This window comes from Amphiprion ocellaris, chromosome 3 (genome assembly GCF_022539595.1).
Source record: "Amphiprion ocellaris isolate individual 3 ecotype Okinawa chromosome 3, ASM2253959v1, whole genome shotgun sequence".
Lineage (NCBI taxonomy): Eukaryota > Metazoa > Chordata > Actinopteri > Pomacentridae > Amphiprion > Amphiprion ocellaris.
Genome location: NC_072768.1, coordinates 26,754,958 through 26,777,345, shown reverse-complemented (window position 1 = coordinate 26,777,345; position 22,388 = coordinate 26,754,958). Strand labels below are relative to the sequence as shown.

The following is a 22,388-nucleotide window of genomic DNA, read 5'->3' as shown; positions in this document are numbered from 1 at the left end:
ATCCAAGTTGTCACACACTCTTTAAATATTTTGGAAAGTTCCTAATTGAGTTTTATTCTTGAATTTAACTGATGAGGTCCCAAAGTGACATCCACTTAACATACTGGTAAAGTCATGTGACAGTATGTGAATTGCTGTCCCCATGACATCACTTCTGAAATGGTGATGAGCACACGGGAGAAAATTTGCTAATTTTAAAATGCTTGTTTTTGACATCAAAGATAAGTTTCAACCCATGTAACAATTGTAATCCTTTAATAACATGTCCAAGATCACATTTAAGCTGTCCTTGCCACATTCCTTATATAAATTATTATATAGACAGTATTGAAAAAAATCACTGTGACATACATGTCACATCAGGCCTTCAACTGAACAACTGGGGCGGAAAATACCATGTGATTTATCTGTTACAATACGAAAAATGGCAATGAATTGTTCAAATAATTGCGCACAAGCAGTTAAGTTGTAACAAATTCTGTGGTTAATTTCAAAGCATATTTACAAAAACATAATAAAATAAAATATTGTTAAGTTAAATAATGCAATGATAAAATGTATTATGACACATGTTTGTCATATCAGACCCAAAACTCCACTTTCTCTTTCGCTGAAACACTTCTCTTGGTTAATAAATAGACAAACAAACACTCAAACAGGATTTTGGAAAGTGTCTCTTTTTCATTTGTAGTATGAATAAGCAGAAACGGTACAGTGTTCAGGATGCACTGCAGATAATCACTGGAGATGACAGTGACTTTGACGGATATTGAAGTAGCTCGGATGAAAATCCTGATTACATTCCCAGCGACAAAGACATGGAGATTGACGATTCAAGTGGATTCTAGCGAATCAAATGAGTTAGATGAAGTACGACAGCTAAACATGGACCGTTCCTTGCTTGTACCGTTCCTCTCAGATGTGTGTTGCTTTGGATAAAAGCGCAAGCTAAATGAAATTGTAGAATTGTACACCTGGGGCAGCAATCTGCAGCATCTGTCCAAGAAAGAAATATGTTTTTCCATGATGCATGTGTCACATGGTACAACTACCACATGAGGTCATGGAGGTGATATCTGTTCTGGCAAACCCTTATGTTAGGCCTTGTCAATGCATGGCTGATCTACCTCTCTGACTGTAAACTACTTGGTGTCCAAAAGCCTCTGAAACAAAGAAGCTTCCAGGCAGAAGTTACCATGAGCCTGATTCTGGTGCATTTAGAAACAGGTCACCCAACATTTAACACCAAATTTCCACCACCCAAGAGAGTTTCTGTTGGAGTTCCAGATGATGTTCGCACTTACAACATTGGACACTGGCCTGTGAAGCATGAAATGTGATGTGCGACTTTGCGTCACTGATCAAAGAATTTGTTTCAAATGCTACCATACAGCCTAGACTGATATAAGAACTGAAATGCATAGCTCAAATGTGGTGTGAACAATACAAATGTTCAGATTCCCTTCAGCATTTTGTTTTTGCACGATGTCTTAAATTTGCTGCCTATATATGTTGCTCAGTTTTCACAGCAATGACATATTATTGACAAGACCTTTAATATAAGGCTGTTTTACTGTTGTATTATTCAGTTTGCACATTTTTGCTGTAAAACAAATTTGAATGATAATTTGTTGCTAAACCTTATTAACAAAGAGGTCATTTTGATTTATATTGTGGAAAAGGCAACTCTGTGTTTCTAAAGAAGAAACTGTCAAGTTGATTTATTTTCAAATAACATAATCTATAATAAATTTCCTATAAACACCGATGTGACAGATCTTGGACACTAGGGGGTGTTTTTCCAAAATAATTTCAGAAATGTGTTCTATGTGGTCCATCTGGTCTGTTTTATAATCCTCATAATTTCCCCTTAAAGAAAAATGGGGTTTGGGTTAAACTGTCCAGGTTTATGTAGTTGTTGGTGTGAACGGGTTCTGTATTACTGAATACACGTTTCTGCATCCTCAGCACAGTAAATACTGTACATATGTGTGTGTAATTTAGTTATGTATATATTTAAACGTATATTAAAGATATCAAATAAAACAGCGCCAGGGATGGATCAGATATATTTCTTCAGCACAGAAAGTGACGCGCATTGGGTTGCCATAGCAACGTGTACACTTTACCGTAAACTAGACATCAAACTAACGTTAGGAGGGCGCTGTTAGCTGCACCGTTAGCTATCTCCAAATCTCGAGAAGTAAGGAAAATAAAAAAGTAACGGGGCTAAAGAAGAAGCTGTCGGTGAGCCAGGTCTTCACTGCGTTCACGCTGTCATTGTTGACAGATTTTCGGCACGTTTATTCACTTCAGCTGTAGTTTAGCTCCAGTTAGCAGCATACCATCATCTACATCTGAAATGTCGGAACAAAGACTAAGTGAAGCGCACGGGACCAAAGAAGAGGAGGACGAAAACACGGGAACTAACACTGGACCAGGTGGAGACACTGCAGAGGAGCCGCCAGAGGAGGACGGAGAGCCGGGGAGGGACGAGGAGGAGCCGCAGGCCGCCGGCTCGCCCCCAGGTGGGTCCGGGTCACTGGAGGAAAACAAAGGAAACTGTCAGGACTAAACGTTGAAGCGAACTGCGTCTGACCTTTGTCATAGCAGATATTTTGACTTGTCAAAGCAGCAGAATATCAGAGAAACTAATTACATTACAGATGGTTCTGCTCCACTTAGCGTTTGGAGTTATTTTTTATTTTTGTTATCACTGAGCCAGTGGCAGCAGTAAAAGCTCAGTAAAATGCAGGCATTATTCATGGAGGTGTTTACACTTGTGCCTTTCGTGCTGTAATGTACTGTGTTTGCTGTGAACACTTTGAATTGTGGCTGGATTGTGATACAAGACATACCATCCCAAAACCTGTATACTGATGGTCATAATGCAATAAACACATTCAAATCTGAGTAAAAACAATGTAAAACAGGAAGGGAAAGAGTTTGAGTTTGAGTCACCCTGTAAGGACCTCTGAAATAAGTGTATATATATATATATATATATATATATATATATATATATATATATATATATATATATATATATATATATATGTATATATATATATATATATGTATATATATGTATATATATATGTATATATGTATATATGTATGTATATATATATATATATATATATATATATATATATATATATATATATATATATATATATATATATATATATATATACATATATATATATATATATATATATATATATATATACATATACACACATACATAATGTATGTAAAGGTTTGGCTGATGCTGGATTTTTACACACAGGATCATCAACATTTTTGTCTGAACCAGTTTGATGGACTAGTTAGAAGGCAGGTTACAGTTGGGATGTGTTATGTGTTAATCCTAACCTTCTTTACTGTGCAGATATGCTGGAGCCTGTGGAAGAAGCTGCAACTCAGGCGGATTTGCCCGATGATGCTGTAGAGCCTAAAGAGCCCCAGATAGCCCAAATGGCAGAAAATGTTGGAAACTCTACAGCTACAGGTGAGACTGTAGAAAGATTTAAGAATACCTGAACTGGACCCTAAACCACTTTAAATATCTCTTATTGCCACAAGATTCACTTGCAAAACTTTGCTTATAAATGATTTGTTTTCTATGTTGTAATATACAGACAGTTAGCACGATGAAAAGAAAAACAGACACCCCAACAACGGACATAGTTTTAGTAAATTTATTTTTTTTGAAATGTTCTACTATCAGCTTTTCTGTGTAATTGGTTGTATATCGTATGTTTTATTCTTTCAGCATATTGTCGGTTAATTTTGACTCACTAAGCCTGTTCCATTGACAGTGTGACTTGTTATTCAGATCATTCAATGTTATTTTATTTTCAGTCTGGTAAATACACTAAAGTTTGGGGTCACTCAGAAATGTCCTTATTTTAGAAAAAAAACAGCTTTTTTCAATGACGATAACAGTAAATTAATGAGAAATACAGTCGAGACATTGTTAATGTGGTAAATGACTATTCCAGCTGAAAATGGCTGATGTTTAATGGAATATCTCCATAGGGGTACAGAGGAACATTTCCAGCAACCATCACTCCTGTGTTCTAATGCTACATTGTGTTAGCTAATCATGTTCAAAGGCTAATTGATGATTAGAAAACCCTTGTGCAATTATGTTAGCACATGAATAAAAGAGTGAGTTTTCATGGAAAACATGAAATTGTCTGGGTGACCCCACACTTTTGAACGGTAGTATATGAGTGAGAAGATATAGCACGAAAGAAACATAGAAAGGGAAAGTAGGTCTTATTTGTGCAATCTGGGATTGTGAAAGATGTGTGGATGAATTGTAGGCAGTGAAGTACCTACAACACACTGTGCGGTTCCTAGGTAACCTGACAGGATTTATACGACATGAGGATCAATATCTTGTTAGAGCTTTATTAGCAACAACCAAGATGACAATTTCAAAGAAATGACCGTGAGTAAGCTGTATGGGTTTAAGGTAGTGTATGGACAGTAAAGAGACATGAATAATTTACTAACGGTATTTGATTTTGACAGTTTGAGACTTTAAAAAAATGAAAAAGATGAACTGATTAGAAAACATCACAGTGATACTACTACATCACTTTTTTCATTTTTAATGAATGAAACAATGATTATTATTGTACTGACCTCATGAAAAGCACTACATTTCCAGCGATGAAACACAGACTTGCATGATAAATTCCCACATAAAAAATAATCTGAAGTTGTACAGATAAATCCACAGACTATCACAGACAGTGTCGCTGTGTGATTGCAGTGAAGGTGGTGCTAGTGCCGGAGGGTCATGTCATGACTGTGGCTTTTGCCATCGGTCTCAGCATTCAGGAGTTGAAGTGTCACCTTGCCTCAGAGCTCAGAGTCCCTGTGGAGGTGCTGCAGATCTCTCTGGATGGTATGTGCCTTTCTCTACCTTCTTGTGTTTGAAGCATTGTGAGAGGGATCCCTTAATCGTAGCACCTGTCTATCCCAGCCTGATAGTAATCAGTCAAAGCATAAACGACCATAATAGGTTTGGCTGAACCCGCCAACAAGACACACAAGAGTTTAAAACCAGTGATTCTCAGAATCTCACTCTCACTCTCTCGTAGGTCCTGTTTGAAGGCAGAATAATTTAAAGACACTGCAACACACCTGGCGACCTAAAGCATAAACAGATCGATTTTTTATTACATCATCTATTCACAACACCATCAGTATTTCATGTGCAAAACAGATTTTTTTCTGACCTATTGCAAATATACTTAGGAGCAAAAATGTTTCATGATTATTTGGATTTGACTGACTTGTTTGACTGATAGATGTCACCACTTTTTTGTTTCCATCCCTCACAAAAAATTGTCTTTCTTGTTCTTTATGTGGGTTTTTGCTTCGGTTCACATCAGTTTTCTCCAGCTCATACACATCACCCAGCTATAGCTCTTTGCCCTTGGTGCCTGCCTGTGCCATGTTGGAAACATTGCATTAGACACCGAAATGAGCTTTTCAGAGCTCTATTTACTACAGAAAAGAAATACGGTTTCATTTTTATTGACCAAACAGCATATATTACTCAAATAGTTCAACTTGCACAGTCATCCTTGGTTCAGCATGATTTCTTTTGGCTGTCAGAGGATGACAATGTTTCATCTGAACTTCACCAGTCACAGTTTGATGCTTTATGTTAAAATGGATCTTCAGAGAAACCTACAAACATCACGTATGCATGACTGGTCAGTGTGGGGTTGTTTTTCAGGCAGAGTGGTGGAGGAGCAGCAGAGCCTGATGGAGCTCGGTGTCCGGCCTCACAGCTCCACCCGGATGGAGATGAGCTCCACTGACCCGAGCTCCCACCCACTCCACCCTCTTCGGCCCCAAGAGCATGACAGCATGAGGGACGTTATTACTGTTGAAGTCATCACAGGTATAAACACACAGCCATCTGCACTGTCCTCTGCAAACTGAAAGTGTGTCTGCTGGATGCGAATCTGGATGGACCTCAGTCATTTAAATGGATGATTGTAGTGAACAGTAGTTAGCACAGAGCAAATATCAGGCTGTGGAAAAGACCTGCAACGGAAATATCTATATAACTTCCATGTGTAACAATGTAAATACAAGGCTCATCACGGAAATATGGCCAATTATAACATCTAATAATGTAGCATGCAATGCACAATATAGGTAAGTGTATACGAATAACTGTTTGCCAAAAATATTAACATCGACTGCTGTAACTGTTAATCCAAATGTTTTATGTTATGTACATTTGTTTCATTCTTAAAGTAGATTTATCATATATCAAATAAAACCAACAAAATGCAATCCTGCATCTACACAGCAAATAAAAAAATAATTTCCTTTTATAGTCAGTTAATACTGTAACGTTGTCATATGGGTTTGTCTTATACTGCACCATTTTGGAGCAAAAGAATGTCTTCAAATGGAGAATATGAGATTTTTTGTGGGATATAGAGGCTAATGTGGGCCACTGAAATAATTCTAGACTTTGAGTGTTTTAATTAATTGATACTAATCATTCTTCTTCCTCTTCTTGTGTTTTTCTTATTTCTATTTATACATTGAATGTAAAGGATTAAACTAGCAATTAAGAACACAATGTAAAACAAAAAGAGAATCTGAAATCAACTATGATAATTAATAATAATGATTGACTTACTATTTTAAGGTATTATTAAAAACTGACAAAATTTCAAAACTGGAAATAGGGTTAGGGTTAGTTTTAAAAGACAAGGGAGTGGGGATGGGAGTGAGATTATTCTTAGAGACTATGATTCTCTGACTGCAAACTTCACAGCATATTCATTTCTGAACACAGCTGGGTTAGTGTCTCTCTCATTTCCAGATGAAGGCTTGTTCCAGGAGGTGGTGGTGGAGATTGAGCGCCCTCGCCAGCAGAAGGCCTTCCTGGGTGGCTACAGGCACCGGCTGACAGGAGTAGAGTACCATCATGCTGCCATTCAGACCCTGCCCAAGAGGAGACCTGACAGAGGAGTGGTCACCTTCAGCCGCGACACACAAGTACAGAGCAGACCTTCAAAACAAAACCATCACACAAAATATTAGTGTCACCTTCAGTCTGAAGAGTGGGATCATTTGAGTTTCCACTGCAATTTAAAACAAAATAAGGAAAACAATCAGATCGAAAATCATGATTAAGTTGAGTGTATGTGTGTGTGTGTGTCTGTGTGTGTGAATGTGTGGTGTATGTAAAGGTCACTCATTACTGCAAAGCAGCGTTCTCATTCAAGCGTGAGACAGAACGTGATTATATGTGCTATGAAACAATCTAATTACAGACAGAAAGAAACCGTGTAAATGAGCTTCTTGGACCAGGAGACGGAAGACAAATGGTCATAGGAACACCTCCCTGTGAAGCACGAGATCTAATTAACTTGACTCTGTCTTTGTTCTACATTATTTTATCTATCTACAGATGAATTTACACAATATTTACATTCAGAATGAATTAAAAATTTAGTTTGACTTTTTTCATAATTAAGCCCATCAGTGCAACATGTATGTTACATCCATGTGATTCATCAATCACTTCAAAGCTGACAATTTTTAAAAACTACTTTGAAGCCAAAGTGTCTAATCAGTGTAATTAAACTGTGTAAAAAAGGTTAGAGGTGCTCACAAGAAAGAATGTGGAATTATCTCTAAAAAATTGAAAATACTTGAAAAAGACAATATTTATGTTAGCTTTTTCAGGGAGAATCTCTAATATTTTGCATAGTACATATACCTTTAAAGTTGAACAACAACACAAATGGTATTTTAGGGCAAACAGAATCAGATTTGGTTTCAGTTAAAGACAGTTTACCACACTGATCGCAAAAAAGTGTTTATTATGTAAGCAGAAAATTCACACGACCTACCTAACAACACTACCATTCAAAAGTTTGGGGTCACTTAGAAATTGTCTTGTTTTTGAAAGAAAAGCATTTTATTTTCAATGAAGATAACATTAAATGAATCAGAAATACAGTCTAGACATTGTTAATGTGGTAAATGACTATTCTAGCAGGAAACGGCCGATTTTTAATGGAATATCTACATGGGGTACAGAGGAACATTTTCAGCTAATCGTGCTGAAAGGCTAATTGAAGATTAGAAAACCATATAAATAGGTTGACTGGTAAAGTATATGTAGCACCAGCACTGTTGCTATGGCAGCCCCTGTCTGCAACAGGTCTAACAGGATATCTGTTTAGCAAGAGACCAACAGTTTAAATAAAGAGGAGGGACAGGTGGACACGAAGGTCTGAAGCTCTCTGAAGACTTCATAGCTTGGACTTTTGAACAGCAGCATGAGGTCACCACTTAACAGGCACAGTTATCCCGAAAGTTCAAGTATACACTTGAGTTATCGGACAAGTCTGAATCAGACTTGGAAACCATCTTTTTACAGTGTAGCCTTTTGAACAAGTGGTTGGGATGTATGATGTGATGTGTTCTAAGTTCTTTATGAAATACAGCCCCAAAATAATCACAAAAAAGGAAAATAGCTTACATCAGATTGTATTTATAATTCTAGGATCCTCCAGCTTGTTCAAAGCAAAATTATCCAGGAAACTGAGTAGACCTTCTTTCTGGAACAGGACCTGTGTGCCTGTGTATGGGTTCAATACCTGCAAATGAATTTAGAAATTAGTATTAGTGCCAGGGATTGAGATCCTATTATATCAAACAATTTTATGGCAAAATCTAATCCTGTTTCACAGGAAAAAACTATGTTAGAAGAAGGGATTTTTAACATGTGTGGGATTGTATGTACGGAAAACTGTGGATGGAAGCAAAGACATCTTTTCCAAATCTCATCATACCAAACAAGAGACATTCATGATCTAGATGGATAGCCTATGTCCATTCTGAAGATTTTATTTCATCAGCCTGCTATAACATGATCATTTACTCCTACAACAGCAGCTCTCTTTCTTTTAGTCATGGCTGTTGTAGGAGGAAATGATCATGTTAAAGCAGGATGATGAAATAAAATTTACATGTAATAGGTTTTACTCTCGTTTGTCAACTATGTAATTTTCTCCACTTCTGACTGGATCAAGAGCTAGTGATTTCCATTTAGATGTTCCACATTTTTTGGCAGCAAGTATTAAGATTTCTGTGAGTTTAACAACATCATGAAGGAGGTTTACATTGGTAAAGTTAACCAGTAGTCAGATATGAGGCCTGATTTTAATTGTCAGCTAATTTAAGAATTAATTAAATAATCTGAATATTTGTTGTTCGGTAAAGGAGAGACTACTTGATCAGTAATTGGATGTGGGATGACTGATTGGATTTATATTAGATGAGAAGTGTTGTTGGTCTATGTTGCAGTTTGCCATTCCAGTTTCCCTCAGAAGAGTTGTTATAAACTGTACTGTGCTTGTTTTAAAAGTAGTGATGTTGAATTTTTCACGCCATGTCTGCTCTGGTCACATACCTGACTTCATATTCTATTGTGTGCAATATCATGCAGATAAAAAGATCACAGTGAGCACAGGGGTTTTAGTGTTTATTTCAATCAAAAATTTGGCTGATATTCAGTTTGAACATATAAAACCTGTCTTCACCCCTTTTCAGCCAGCTAAACTGTGGTTGCATCATCAACATGTCACAAAACACACATTTGTGATAACATTTTGAGAATTTTTTCAGTCGTTTTTGTTTTGAAGTTTTGAAGAGAGATAATATTAACTTTTCCAAAAGTCTTGCACCAGTAGGTGAAATGTGGTGTACACAGTGTTTCATATAAAATGTCATAAATATGGAATGATACAAGCTGTGTGCTGCCAACATGAGGCTTCCAGAACATCAGAATGGTCTAAATCTGAATGTTCAGTCATCATTTTCAAGTAGCTGGTGAAAAACTTTCCCTTTTCAGTCTGTTCTGAACGTCACATTTTGCATGCAATCTTTAGATAAAATGATTTTTTTTCCAAAACAGTACTTTTAGGCATTTTAAATATTTTGTTCCAGTGTGCTATCCGTCCATCCATCTATCCATCCATCCATTATCTATACACAGCTTGATCCTCATTAGGGTCGTGGGGAGCTGGAGTCTATCCCAGCTGACTCAGGGTGAAGGCAGGGGACACCCTGGACAGGTCACCAGTCTATTACAGGGCTGCATATACAGACAAGCAATCACACTCACATTCACACCTACAGACAATTTAGAATTATCATTTAACCTCAGTGTAGCGTACCGGTCGAAATTAGTTAAAGCCAGGACCGAAAATAAAACACAGAAATATCACATTAGCTTGCTTCACAAATACCACAGTATTTCCTTTAAACCATAAAGCTGAGAATATATAATTACTGTACCTTGTTGCCACTTACCTGGAGCTAAATTCCTTGTCACACCTTACTGTCCCGTTTATCTATACTTTTTGTATCACTTGTTTCTCTCTCTGTGCTCCTTAGTGTCATTACCATGTACTGTTTACGTTTCAGTTTGCTGCCTGCATTAAGTGATCTTTCAAAATAAAAAAGTAAAAACTTCCTTTCTAGCAGGAAATGGCAACATAAAATACAAGAAGTACATTTCAAAGTAAAACTCCACATATTATGACCACAATGAATTTGGGTCCTTTATACTTTGCATATTTTTGGATTGTGGGAGGAATCCGGAGTACCCACACATGCACAGGGAGAACTCGCAAACTCCATGCAGAAAGATCCCGGGAAGGCAGGGACATGAACCAGGGATGTTCTAGCTGCAAGGTGAAAATGCTAACCACTGAGCCACTGTGCTGCTCCCAGAGTGTTATATTTTGTTTTAGAGACAAATTGATTGAAAAATCTGCATTTAATGGCTTGGAAATTGCTTTAATTTTAGGTTTTCACAGCAAAACACATTTTCCTCTCAAAGATCAAACTAAGCCTTCACCCAGGCTCTCTGGTTGGATGTTTCTTAGAGTACAGCGCTCTAAAATTTGTGGTTCACTTCTATCCTGAATTTGTTGTAGACACAGTGTGTAACCTGTTGTGAGTTTTTTGGTGAATCTGTATTTTTTCGGCTCACTATGGTCTCTTGCTGTTTTTCCTGATGATTCAACCTACGTGTATTCCAGAAAACTGGTTTTAAAAACTCAGATAACTGTAACTCTGTCAACCTCATCTGCTCACTGGCAAGTTTTCGAACTTCAACAAATCCTATATTAATTTGCAACGGAAGAAGTTTAAAATCCCAGTTGGATATTTGCTTGGTACCCAAGCACGTATAGACCATAATACAGCGGCCCACAGAGACAGATTTGTAAAAAACATCTCCAAAATAGAATCAAAATACCTGAAGAAGGCACAAAATTAGTATTTCTTTTTACATTTGGTCTTCATTTAACATTTCTTTTTCTGAACATTTTGTGTTATTATTATGTTTTTGCACCTATTTGTGCTCATTTTGTGTTTCTTTTTCAATGATTCAGTGTGGTTTGTTTGCATCTATGTCTGTTAGTTTCCATCTTTTTGTGTTCGTTTTGTGTCTCTTTTTGACCTGTTGGCATCTCTTTGTGTTAGTTGTGCAGCTCTTTGGAATAATTGTGTGTCTCTGTGGTCAGTCACTTCAAGGCCCCTTAATTGTTTGGGACCCTGGACCTGCTAACACTGTCGAGTACTTCTTCCTTGAACCCCAGGCCTCCCTTTACTAATGTTTCTGCTTTCATCACCAGTCAGTCATCAATGTGAGGGCAAGACAGTGATTATACTCCAATATTGCCAATGGTGGATTTTATTCAACTCTGAACAAAATCTATACATTGTCTATATTTATGCCACTGTGACTCTGTGGAGGTTTTTAAGTGTTGTGTAAATGGCAAAAATGCACTTGCAGCTGCACATCTCCATAGTTACTACTGCATCAGACTACGAAGTTGCAATCCTTGCAGTCATAAGTCGAAATGTATGTTTTATCTTTATGATTTTATCTTCTGCTGTTACAAGCTCTTTGCCTCATCTTCTGACAGCAAAATGAATGCATTTAAAAACAAGAAAAGCACTGAGAGAGCACAGTACTATGCCAAGGCTGCTCAGTCGTTGCATGATTTCCGATGGATAAGTCCTGAGAAGTCCGCAGCGGTTGATTTGTAGTAGGATCGCAATCATGTGATCGCCAGCAGGCAGCTGACGTAGTGTTCAATTGTTGTCATAGTTACAGTGACGTTGTGTCGCTATCTCGTAATGATACAGAAATCTTTACAAATCCATGGATCCAAACTATAAACTGCATCCCTGCCAAAATCTAATCAGTTGGTCCCTGTGTCATTTCTGACCTTCCTTGAAAATGTCATCCAAATCCATTGGTCTGTCTTTGAGTAATGTTGCGCACAGACAGACTAAAAGACAGACAAATGTACGCCAATCGTCATATACCTTCGCCGCGTTCCTGGCAGAGTAGTTAAAACATATGACAACTTTAACATCCATTGAGCAGCTTTATGTCTGCTAAATGATGAAGTCGAGGACTACACACTGAATACAATTATGCTAACTTAGCAACTCTTTTCATCATTCCAGCTCAGGCACTATTGCTTTGTTGTAAATATAAATATGCTGTCACACCAACTATTTGTACTTTCACTGCATTGAAATAGAGGCTGTGTTCTTTATTTACCTGTTGCCATGGTGAATCAGAGTATCAGAGCTCCATCTTTAATGTCTTTTTTCACTGACCACACATACAATCAAGTTAGAGTAAACAAAGCCAGAGAACTGAAAACTCAAGTTTCCCATCTGGGTTGAATTCAGACTTTAAAGTCCATCTCAATGAAATGCTTGCAATTAATGTAACTCTGCTTCCTGAGCATATAGTATAGCATACAGTTGCACCAACTAAATGCATGTAACATGTTTAGAATGTCCTATTGGACTCTCTGAGAAGATCCATCCATCCATCCATCCATCCATCCATCCATCCATCATCTATACACCGCTTAATCCTCATTAGGGTCGTGGTGGGGCTGGAGCCTATCCCAGCTGACTTGGGACGAAGGCAGGGGACACACTGGACAGATCGCCAGTCTGTCACAGGGCTACATATACAAACAATCACACTCACATTGACACCTATGGACAATTTAGAATAATCAACTAACCTCAGCATATTTTTGTACTGTGGGAGGAAGCCGGAGTACCCGGAGAAAACCCACACACAGGGAGAACATGCAAACTCGATGCAGAAAGATCCTGGGAAGGCTGGGATGTGAACCGGGATCTTCTAGCTGCAAGGCAAAAGTGCTAACCACCACGCCACTGTGCAAGCTCTCTAAAAGGTCAATGACAATTAAATGTTTGGCTGAGACTAAACTCAAGCGTCATCAGTCTGTGTCACAGGTGTGAAATGTGAAATGTTATGTGCTAGCTCATTTTTCCTACAGGGAATCTAACAGCCTGAAGCCTGTGACCTCAAGATAGTCAGAGCTACCCTGCTCTCCTGCATTACAGTCTGTCTGCAGGGCAGGAGGCTGGTGTGTCACCAGGCAGAATCACAGAAGTTCATATATTTCCACAGTTTGTGGTTGTTAACATTGGTTACGCATTTTACAGTAGATGCATTTAAAATCAACAATGAAACTCATTTATCTCTGATCTTTTGGTTCCGACAAGGATGAATGGATGGATGTCCGACATTTCGCATCAGCTACATTAAGATGTATTTGAATTGTGTCAAGAGAGAAAAAATGCCCTGTTCATTTGTTGAACAAGGCATTGTTGCTTCATTCAATTCAGTCCCTTGTCTGTGTTCTGTCTCTGTCAGACAGTACAGCTGAAGTCTCAGGCTCAGCAATGTCCAGTCAGCGTCTCCACTCAGATGACTGGGATCGGCTGTTACATCTCCTGCATGAATGACAAGCTGGTCACTCCCGGGAAGTACACCACTGCTGACGAGTACCATGACAGGAGGCTGAGAGCTGTGAGTAAACACTGTATGTTGGTGATCGTAATGCACAATGTTTTGTGCCGTTGGATGCACACACTTATTCAAGGTTTTTTCTTTATTTATGCTATTTTGTACAAAACTGAAAACATCAGACAGAACTATAACACATCTGGATTTAGGTAGAAATGAAAAAAAAATGTCAGCAAAGCAAATATATATCTTTTACTGTTACATTCTTCATAGTGTCCTGCTGAAAAATATATTATGGGTCCACTTAGCTCAAAGCAGACACGATGATGCGTTGCTGCAAATGTTGTAGTCACACTGGATACATGTTGCCTTGAATTGTCAATTCTGCATTAATGCAGAATTGTAGGTGTCATACATTCACTTTCTCTGCATCTCCCAAAGACACAGTATCTGGAGCCAAAAATACCACATTTGGACTCATCAGAACAAAGCCCAGATTCCCACTGGTCACATGTCCATTGTTGATGTTTCTGAGTCCAGGCAATTCTCTTCATCTTGTTGGCCTCCCTCATTATTGGCTGCTTTGCAGCAATTGAACCATGAGGGTCTGATTCCCACAGTCTCATGCTGCTAAATGTAATGAACTTCTTCACTGCAACAGAGGGAACTCTTGATCTTCCTTTCTTCAGGTGGCCATCATGAGAGTCAGTTTCATCCCATTATGCGATGTTTTTTTAGGCTTTTCACTTCAAGACTTACACTGCTGTTCAAAAGTTTGAGGTCCCTTAAAAATGTCCTCATTTTTGAAAGAAAAGCATTTTTTTCAATGAAGAAACCATTAAATTGATCAGAAATACAGTCTAGACATTGTTAATGTGGTAAATGACTATTCCAGCTGAAGATGGCAGATTTTTAATGGAATATCTCCATAGGGGTACAGAGGAACATTTCCAGCAACCATCACTCCTGTGTTCTAATGCTGCATTGTGTTAGCTAATCGTGTTGAAAGGCTAATTGATGATTAGCAAACCCTTGTGCAATTATGTTAACACATGAATAAAAGTATGAATTTTCATGGAAAACATGAAATTGTCTGGGTGAGCCCAAACTTTTGAATGGCAGTGTAACTATGGTTGTAAATATGGTAAATTAGTGCACTATTAAAGGTGTGTAGCATTTATTGTAAATATAAAATATGATCAGTATATCACTCATCATGCACCCAGGTGATCTGTCTGCAATCATTTACTCGTCGCTGGCTGGCCCAGCAGGCAGTGGACAGGCTGAAGAAGGAGCGACAGCGGCGACTGACCTGGCTGCAGATGCAGGAGAGGAAGAGGAGAGAGGAGAAGGAGGAGCAGCTGAGAGACCGCCGTCAGCGCTGGATGAACCCAGAGAGGAGGGAGGACCTCAACCTGCTGTACCACGCTCTAGAGAGTAGGTTTAAGAAGAGAGTGTTGTGTATCTGCAAAGGGTGGTGATGAGCAAAATGTTTAACCTGTGTGTGTGCTTCAGAGTGGAGGAGAGAGGAGGAGCAGCAGATCAACTCATCCCTGCGAGGAGCTGAGAGGAAGGCAGCTCTGTGCTCGCTGCTAGAGCAGGAGACAGAGCTTATCGCCACCATCGGACGCCATCACATCACCTTCCAGAACAACAACTACGACGAAATCGTCCAGCACCTCCTGGACAAGGTCTGAGGTCACTGACCATAATGAAGTCACAATGTTCCAAAGAGCGTCTAGTCATGTCAGGAATGTTTGAGTTTCTCAGTTTTCAAGTTCCCCATAATTGTTCAATGGGGTTGAGGTCATGTGACTGTGGAGGAAAGTCCACAACAGTCAACACTACTTGGTCTTCAAGTCAAACCTTTTTTGCTCGTTATCCTCCTGCAGTATAAATCTTTCTCCATAAATATGCACATCAGAGGGTGGAGCATGTCACTGAATGAATAGCTGCTTCTTCTTGGTCGGGATGGAGTCTATTCAATACAGGTGTCCATCTCAAGCCTAGCAAGTTCTCCCCAGACTTGAATATTCTCAGTAACATCTTTCACTGTGGGTTTGTGGGTGCAATATCATTCTCTTTCCCACTGTACTTCTTACTTTCATCTTTCTTTTCACTTAGATCTGTGGCCATGTTTCCTACTACCACAGTGCTACTTAGTAAGCTATGTTCACTAAAAACTTCAAGTACATCCATAGTTCTAACAGGTGCAGGTTGATTTAGCTGAACTAGCTTCTCATGTGCCGATCAAATCCAGCTGCGTTTCTTCTGAATGCTGCTTCAATTGAAAGATACAACTCAAGAATATCTAGTATAGAATATATTATACCACACAAAATGTTAGAAATGAGTAGTAGGCACAGTTGTAGAAAGAGAAAAATAAATATAAGGCTGAGGAGAATGAGGATGCAACAATAGTGTTTAAAAGTAAAATCTGAGTAGTAGCAAAAGATGTAGGAACAGGAGTAGCAGTCGTAACGTGATGACGAGGCATGTTGCTAGTATTTCTGTCGAAGTAGTTGCAGTAGAAGTAGACATGTAGCAGGTGTAATAATTCTGGTAGTATTAGTAAAAGCAGTAACTGTGGTATTTGTAACTTTTTACTCCACCGAGTTATGTAACAATCAGCGTTGGTTTGTCTGTCTGTCTGTGTGTTCATCTGTCTGTCTCTCTGTTCGCAACATTAATGAAAAACAGGGGTATTGTGCTCTCTGAGTGCTTTTCTAGTACTACCGCTACCATTACTTGTACTTCTACAAGTTGCAGGAGAAGTAGTAGTATTAGTAGTGGTAAAAGCACCACTAACAGCATGGTGTGTTTGTTCCAGTCTGCAGCCCCTCATCAGTGGCGAGCAGCAGATGGTCGTCTGATTGAGATGGACAATCAACACACCATCAGAGCCAGAGAGCTCCGAGATCTCTACAGCAACATCAACCTGTTCACTGTCAGCCAGGAGCAGAGAAGCCACGTCCTGATGACACTTAAACGCACCGTCAACGTACAACACACACACACACACACACACACACACACACACACACACACACACACACACACACACACACACACACACACACACACACACACACAATTCTGTTTAGCAGCCAGTATTACTCTAAATTAACCAGGATTTATTCAAAAGTAGAACACTCCCTTATCTAGAAAAGTGTACAAATTCTGCATGAAAAAGCTATTTACTTCTATAAAAATCTGTTAACTATACTAAATGTAAATATAGCAAAAACAGGAAATGTAACAGTGCTATCAAAGGTACTCATCAAATAGTGCTGATGGTACCCTTTAAAATTAAAGTCTTTACTTGGTACACATAGGATTTCACTGGATGTTATAATGCCCTTAGTCCTCTGGTTTTTACAGCACAATACCACAATTCCTGTTTAGTACTACAGCTTCACAGAGAACCATTATTGTCTATCCTTATTTGACAGGAGCACAAGTGCCTGCTGACCCGAGACATTGTGGATTTGATAGACAGGGAGGTAGATCTGATGAAACGAGGAGTTACGACAAGAAATCTAGAGGGGTTGAGGAAGAGGATCTGTACTCTGTTCCTCCAGTACATCAAAACACCAGCGTTCAACCCTGCAGTGGCCAAGCTGCTGAAGGTGAGGAAAGAGTCCCGCTGGTCTGAGATGGTATGTTCGACACTTGAAAATGAATATCACTGTGTAATTAAGTATCTGTCCTAGGTTCCACAGAATCCTTCAGAGCTGAATAAGGATGTGTTCCTCTGCCGTTCCTGCCATCGTTACCTGCGCTCTACCAATTTCATTGCATTTGCCAGAGGTCTGACCGCTCGCTGCAAGGACTGCACCAGACTCAACAATATAGCTAGACCACGCAATGAATTCTCTTGCTACCAGAACATCCTGAGGAGGCTGAGAGCTGATGAACAGCAGCTCAACAAGGAATCCAAGATCCCCTTCCTGCTGCAGGTAAACTGTGCTTTCACTGTGTATTTGCAAGTTTGATGGATTGTTTTTTGTTTTGTTTTGGCCAAGCCACCGGAGAATTCTTTCTGTGACTCGCAATTTGCTGCACCGTTTTTGTAGTGCAGATACCCAAACTCTGACATCTTCATTTCTTTCAGGTGGAGGACATTCGGTACCTGATAGAGGTGGTCTGGTTGTCTCAGTCAGCCCTCAATGCCAGCAGTGACCTCTACAATCTGGTGCTTGTTCGCTGGGTGCACCAAAGGGACTGGAGCCCTTGGAACTGCATACTGCTGTCAAAAGAGGAGACTTCTGCTCACTTGGAGGTAGAGGATGTCGACAAGGTCTGTCCATGTAAACATTTACACTTACATCACACATATAGACTCATCTGATGTTGACACATGATGCTTTATTAGGACTACCCTCTCAGTCGGACGAACCTGGATTTGACTAGTTCTCAGTTGACCTGTTGAGGTTAACTAGTTACAACTGTAATTTGATAGGTACGCCTGTACCATACAGTCAAAGAAGAGGACATGGATCATAATGTGTAGATGAAGAGCACTAGTCAATCCAAGGTGTGATTCTGACTTTACTCTGAAAATCCAGAGTCAGGAACAGCCCTAGTCTGTGTGTGGATAATGAAATCTGATCACATCTTTATGCATTTACATCTGGTGTTGTAATTAACATTGAAAATCTTGTAACTTTTGAATGCAAGTCAAATTATGAATTGTCACCTTCAAAATACGCTCCTAAATTTTGTTAAAGCTCCCAATAGTTTAAAAAATGATCACCCCTTTTTCCATTGCAGGAACCTTTCTAAGAGCCCAAGCACTTTTTCAGGTCCACAGGAGTTTTTAACCTGTTCATTCAAACAAAATCAATCTTTTTTTGACACAAACGTCAAGGTTCAGATTAGCCTTTAAAAGGAAAGCTCACATATTAACAGATACACAGATGCTAACAGATACACAATCGTCTACACGTTTTTCTACTGCCAAATAAACTCCCTCCTGTGTGTGTGTCTTTAGGCTTACGAGACGACATTCATCCACAAGGTTAAACATAAACATAGACTAGCTCAACGCTACTTCAGCCAGATATCCACCATGGCTGAGTACCTGGACTCTCAGCCAGCTGCTGCGCTGAGCAACCAACTCCTCTCCAAGCCCATCACCATGGCGACACACAGACTTGCCACTGATCCTTCACCAGACTCTGCTCATTGAGAAACACATTGTGGGGTTTTCTTTCTTCTGTAATGGTTTCCTCTTATTGCCTGTAACTTTCTACAAACATTCCGAATGAAGACTTGAATATAATTTGTTCTCTTTTATGGCAGCTGTCTTTTCTTTTTCAAACAAATGCCATTTAAATGTGTCAAATTCAAATAATCACAGATAAGGAGTGCTGTATGGAAGCAAATCAGACTCATCAGATTCTGAATTTTAAAAGCTGCTGAATTTCTTACTTTTGAATTTTTTTGCATCAAAATTATGTATGTGAATTTTTTATGCCTGAATTTAGCTCATTAAAATTCTAAAAACCGGTTAAAAATTCAATGTCTTCAAAATTCGCCATCAAAAAAATTCAATGTCTTCAAAATTCGCCATCAAAAAAATTCGATGTTCAAAATTCGCCATCAAAAAATTCAATGTTCAAAATTCGCCATCAAAAAATTCAATGTACAAAATTCGCTGTTCACATCCAGGGGACTCAGGCGTAAACAATCGATCCTGGCCAAAATCGAACCAATGCCCAGCCAATCACGTGGCGCTCCTCCGGTCATGTGATGCAGACGGTTGACCTCACAAGACCGGGGTCAACCACGGCTACCAGCATGAACGACAGGGCTTCAGTGAGTGTATTAATCCTTTTTGTCCTGTATGTGGTTTGTTTTTGTGAGTCAATAATCTGTAATGCATGCCGTTAGCTGCGCTAGCACAGCGATAGCCGCGCTAATACAGCGCTAGTACAGCGTTAGCCGCGGTAATACAGAGCTAGCCACGCTAATTCAGCGTTAGCCGCGGTAATACAGAGCTAGCCACGCTAATTCAGCGTTAGCCGCGCTAGCACAGTAGTAAGGTCACACAGACAGCACGTTCTGCAGCTGGGTAGTTGAGTAACAATTTTATAAACGCACAAATGGGTGGAAGTGTGATTTATGCGCCCGAAAATGCAGTTAAGTCACAGAGCAGTGTAAAGAAACTGGTCACCTAGCAAACTGAATTAGTCTAGGTAACACTTTGTTTATTATGTGTGTTTTCTGCTCAAGCTAATGTCCTGGTTTGATTCATTTTAAATTACTCCTGATCTTGAAAGGTTTTAAACTGTGCAGTCAAAGTAGTTACAACTGTGAGCGAATAGCTTGAAATGAACTGCCCTAGACTGCTCTGTTCATAGCCCACCATTCTTTCACAGCATGCTATATCAAGAGTTATTGTGCAATGATAGATAAATGCAGCCCATTTTTTCAACTGTTTCCTGTTTGGTATACGTACCCTAGATTGTTTTTGATAATTTGTTGTAGCCATTTATTTAATCCATTTTAGTCCACTCCATAGCAACACCGTCTGAACTGACCAGTCTGGTGAAATTCTGGACTGGATGGGAGACTCTATCAAGAACTCTCTCCACAGAAGTAGTGAATGGCAGATACCTGACAGCCTCCACCTTGAGACCTTACACATTCCAGGACATTACAAGGACTACACATCATTTAAGACTGACATCCTGGCCTGTATTTGCGCTTGCCAGTCAAGATATGTTATGTGTTGTTCTCTAGTTAGTTTTACTTGACTGACAAAACTAAGCGCACTTTTGGATTCCCTCCCCTACCTGTTCTCCCAACTCACCTGACAGGTTATCTGGCTCAAGTATGCGTGTTTCTGCCATACATTTAAAGTATCTGAAGTTAAGAATATTTCTGGTGAACAATACATGCAATCACAGCATTAAAGCAGAAGTTAAAAATGAACTGGACTGTACTGACTTTATTTTCTCACTGGTGAATGGGATGAAAATCCGTTGCAATATTACAAAACAGCAGCCTACAAATATATATATATATATATGTATATATGTGTGTGTGTGTGTGTGTGTGTGTGTGTGTGTGTGTGTGTGTGTGTGTGTGTGTGTGTGTGTGTGTATATATACACACACACACACACACTTTATACTGTATGTCAAATACTGTCAGAGCAAAAAATATTTTTAAATTGGCCGTCACTGTCAACCTACTTCGACAGGCATTTTTTTGCACATTGAAATTTGAGGTTGTTTGAATGACACTATCTCAGAACAATGATGAAGAATCTATAATACTGAACAAGTAGATCAAATAATCTCAGATTATGGGTGAGTTGAAATATGAAAAAAATGAAGTGGTCAATGAAAAGTCCAGTCTTTGAAACCTGACATGTTGTTTTGTGTAATTTCTTTGTAAATTAGCCTTGCATCCAGTCATTACCATGACACTGGCAGAATGGAACCATGACCACATATATCGTTCTGAATATAGTGGCATTTTTCTAATGGCAAATTTTCATGCTTTGACAGATACAATGGTGGAAAAAAGTTTTCAGGCACCTTTAAAATTTTCCACAATCTCAAATATTATTGTGAAATATTTGTTGGAAAGTCTTTTGTGTTTCAAAAGGTGTGACTGCATTAGACAGACACAAATGATGCTTTTTTGGTTTATTGTTTACATGAATAACAAAACAAAATTCTACCAAAATGACCCAATACTCAAAATTTCTTATTTTTAAGGAACCAATCAATTTCAAGTTTTTATTGACTTTTTTAGGATTTGTTTCGTATTATGGCTGTGACTGAACTAATAGAAATTGCATTTGAAGACATCAGAGGGATTCTTAATGCAATATTTCACAAATGTATGAGGTGTCCAAAAACTTTTTTCCACCGCTGTATTTAATAGCAATCTGATATGCTTATGTTAGTAAGACAAATAAATGAAAATTTCAGGCTTTTATCTTGAATTATTCTTGAGATATTATATATATATTATATATAGCCTCAAATTTCAATGTGAGAAAAAAAATACTGAAACTAGGTCTACGGTCCACTTAAAAAAAATCTAAAAGTGTTTGACACACTCAGCTAATATTTCACAGATACCATTATCTATACATGGGACAGACATATTAAGTTCCAGTAAGTTGTACAGGTGCTCTGGGGATGTGACCATTCTTTGTCGCCCAGCTGCTCCTCTCTCTGAGTGCACAGTTGCAATGTACTGATTCCTGTTTTCTTTTTCTGAGCTGGTAAGATGGTGTAGCTGTGTCAGTGCATTTAAAATAGCTGGGCAAACTTCTACTTGGTTGGATAAATCATTTAAAAACACAAGTTCTTGTGTGCAAGTGAACTCTAAGAAGTCCAGATCCAGAGGCATGCGTCCGAGAATATGCTCCAAACGAGAACAAAGTCTCACATAAAGATGATTTAACAATAGTTCCTAGAACAGAGAAAAACTAAGTTATATAATGCAAACCATCAACAGGATAAATGACTTATCC

General features: G+C 38.8%; 1 protein-coding gene across 2 annotated transcripts; it reads left to right on the top strand.

Moving 5' to 3' along the window:
* Positions 1-2,146: 2,146 nt before the first annotated feature.
* On the top strand, positions 2,147-20,848 carry iqub (IQ motif and ubiquitin domain containing). Of its 2 annotated transcripts, none has more exons than XM_055006870.1 (13): positions 2,147-2,528; positions 3,395-3,514; positions 4,790-4,924; positions 5,765-5,932; positions 6,875-7,050; positions 13,796-13,951; positions 15,115-15,325; positions 15,404-15,579; positions 16,719-16,889; positions 17,341-17,517; positions 17,602-17,847; positions 18,003-18,170; positions 18,882-20,848. In XM_055006870.1, exons 1-13 carry the CDS (start codon positions 2,363-2,365, stop codon positions 19,077-19,079), a joined length of 2,268 nt encoding a protein of 755 aa, XP_054862845.1. In that variant the 5' UTR covers positions 2,147-2,362; the 3' UTR covers positions 19,080-20,848. The 2 variants fall into 2 exon arrangements, with proteins under 2 accessions (XP_054862845.1, XP_023144615.1); XM_023288847.3 differs by having other exon boundaries at positions 18,003-18,188; positions 18,882-20,847.
* Positions 20,849-22,388: the final 1,540 nt, after the last annotated feature.

Bases quoted from the DNA above. Each gene is read 5' to 3' on its own strand.
- iqub (XM_023288847.3), top strand. From the start codon at position 2,363: ATGTCGGAACAAAGACTAAGTGAAGCGCACGGGACCAAAGAAGAGGAG. The intron at 16,890-17,340 runs GTACAACACACA...CTTATTTGACAG, and splicing joins CACTTAAACGCACCGTCAAC to GAGCACAAGTGCCTGCTGAC. The intron at 17,848-18,002 runs GTAAACTGTGCT...CATTTCTTTCAG, and splicing joins AGATCCCCTTCCTGCTGCAG to GTGGAGGACATTCGGTACCT.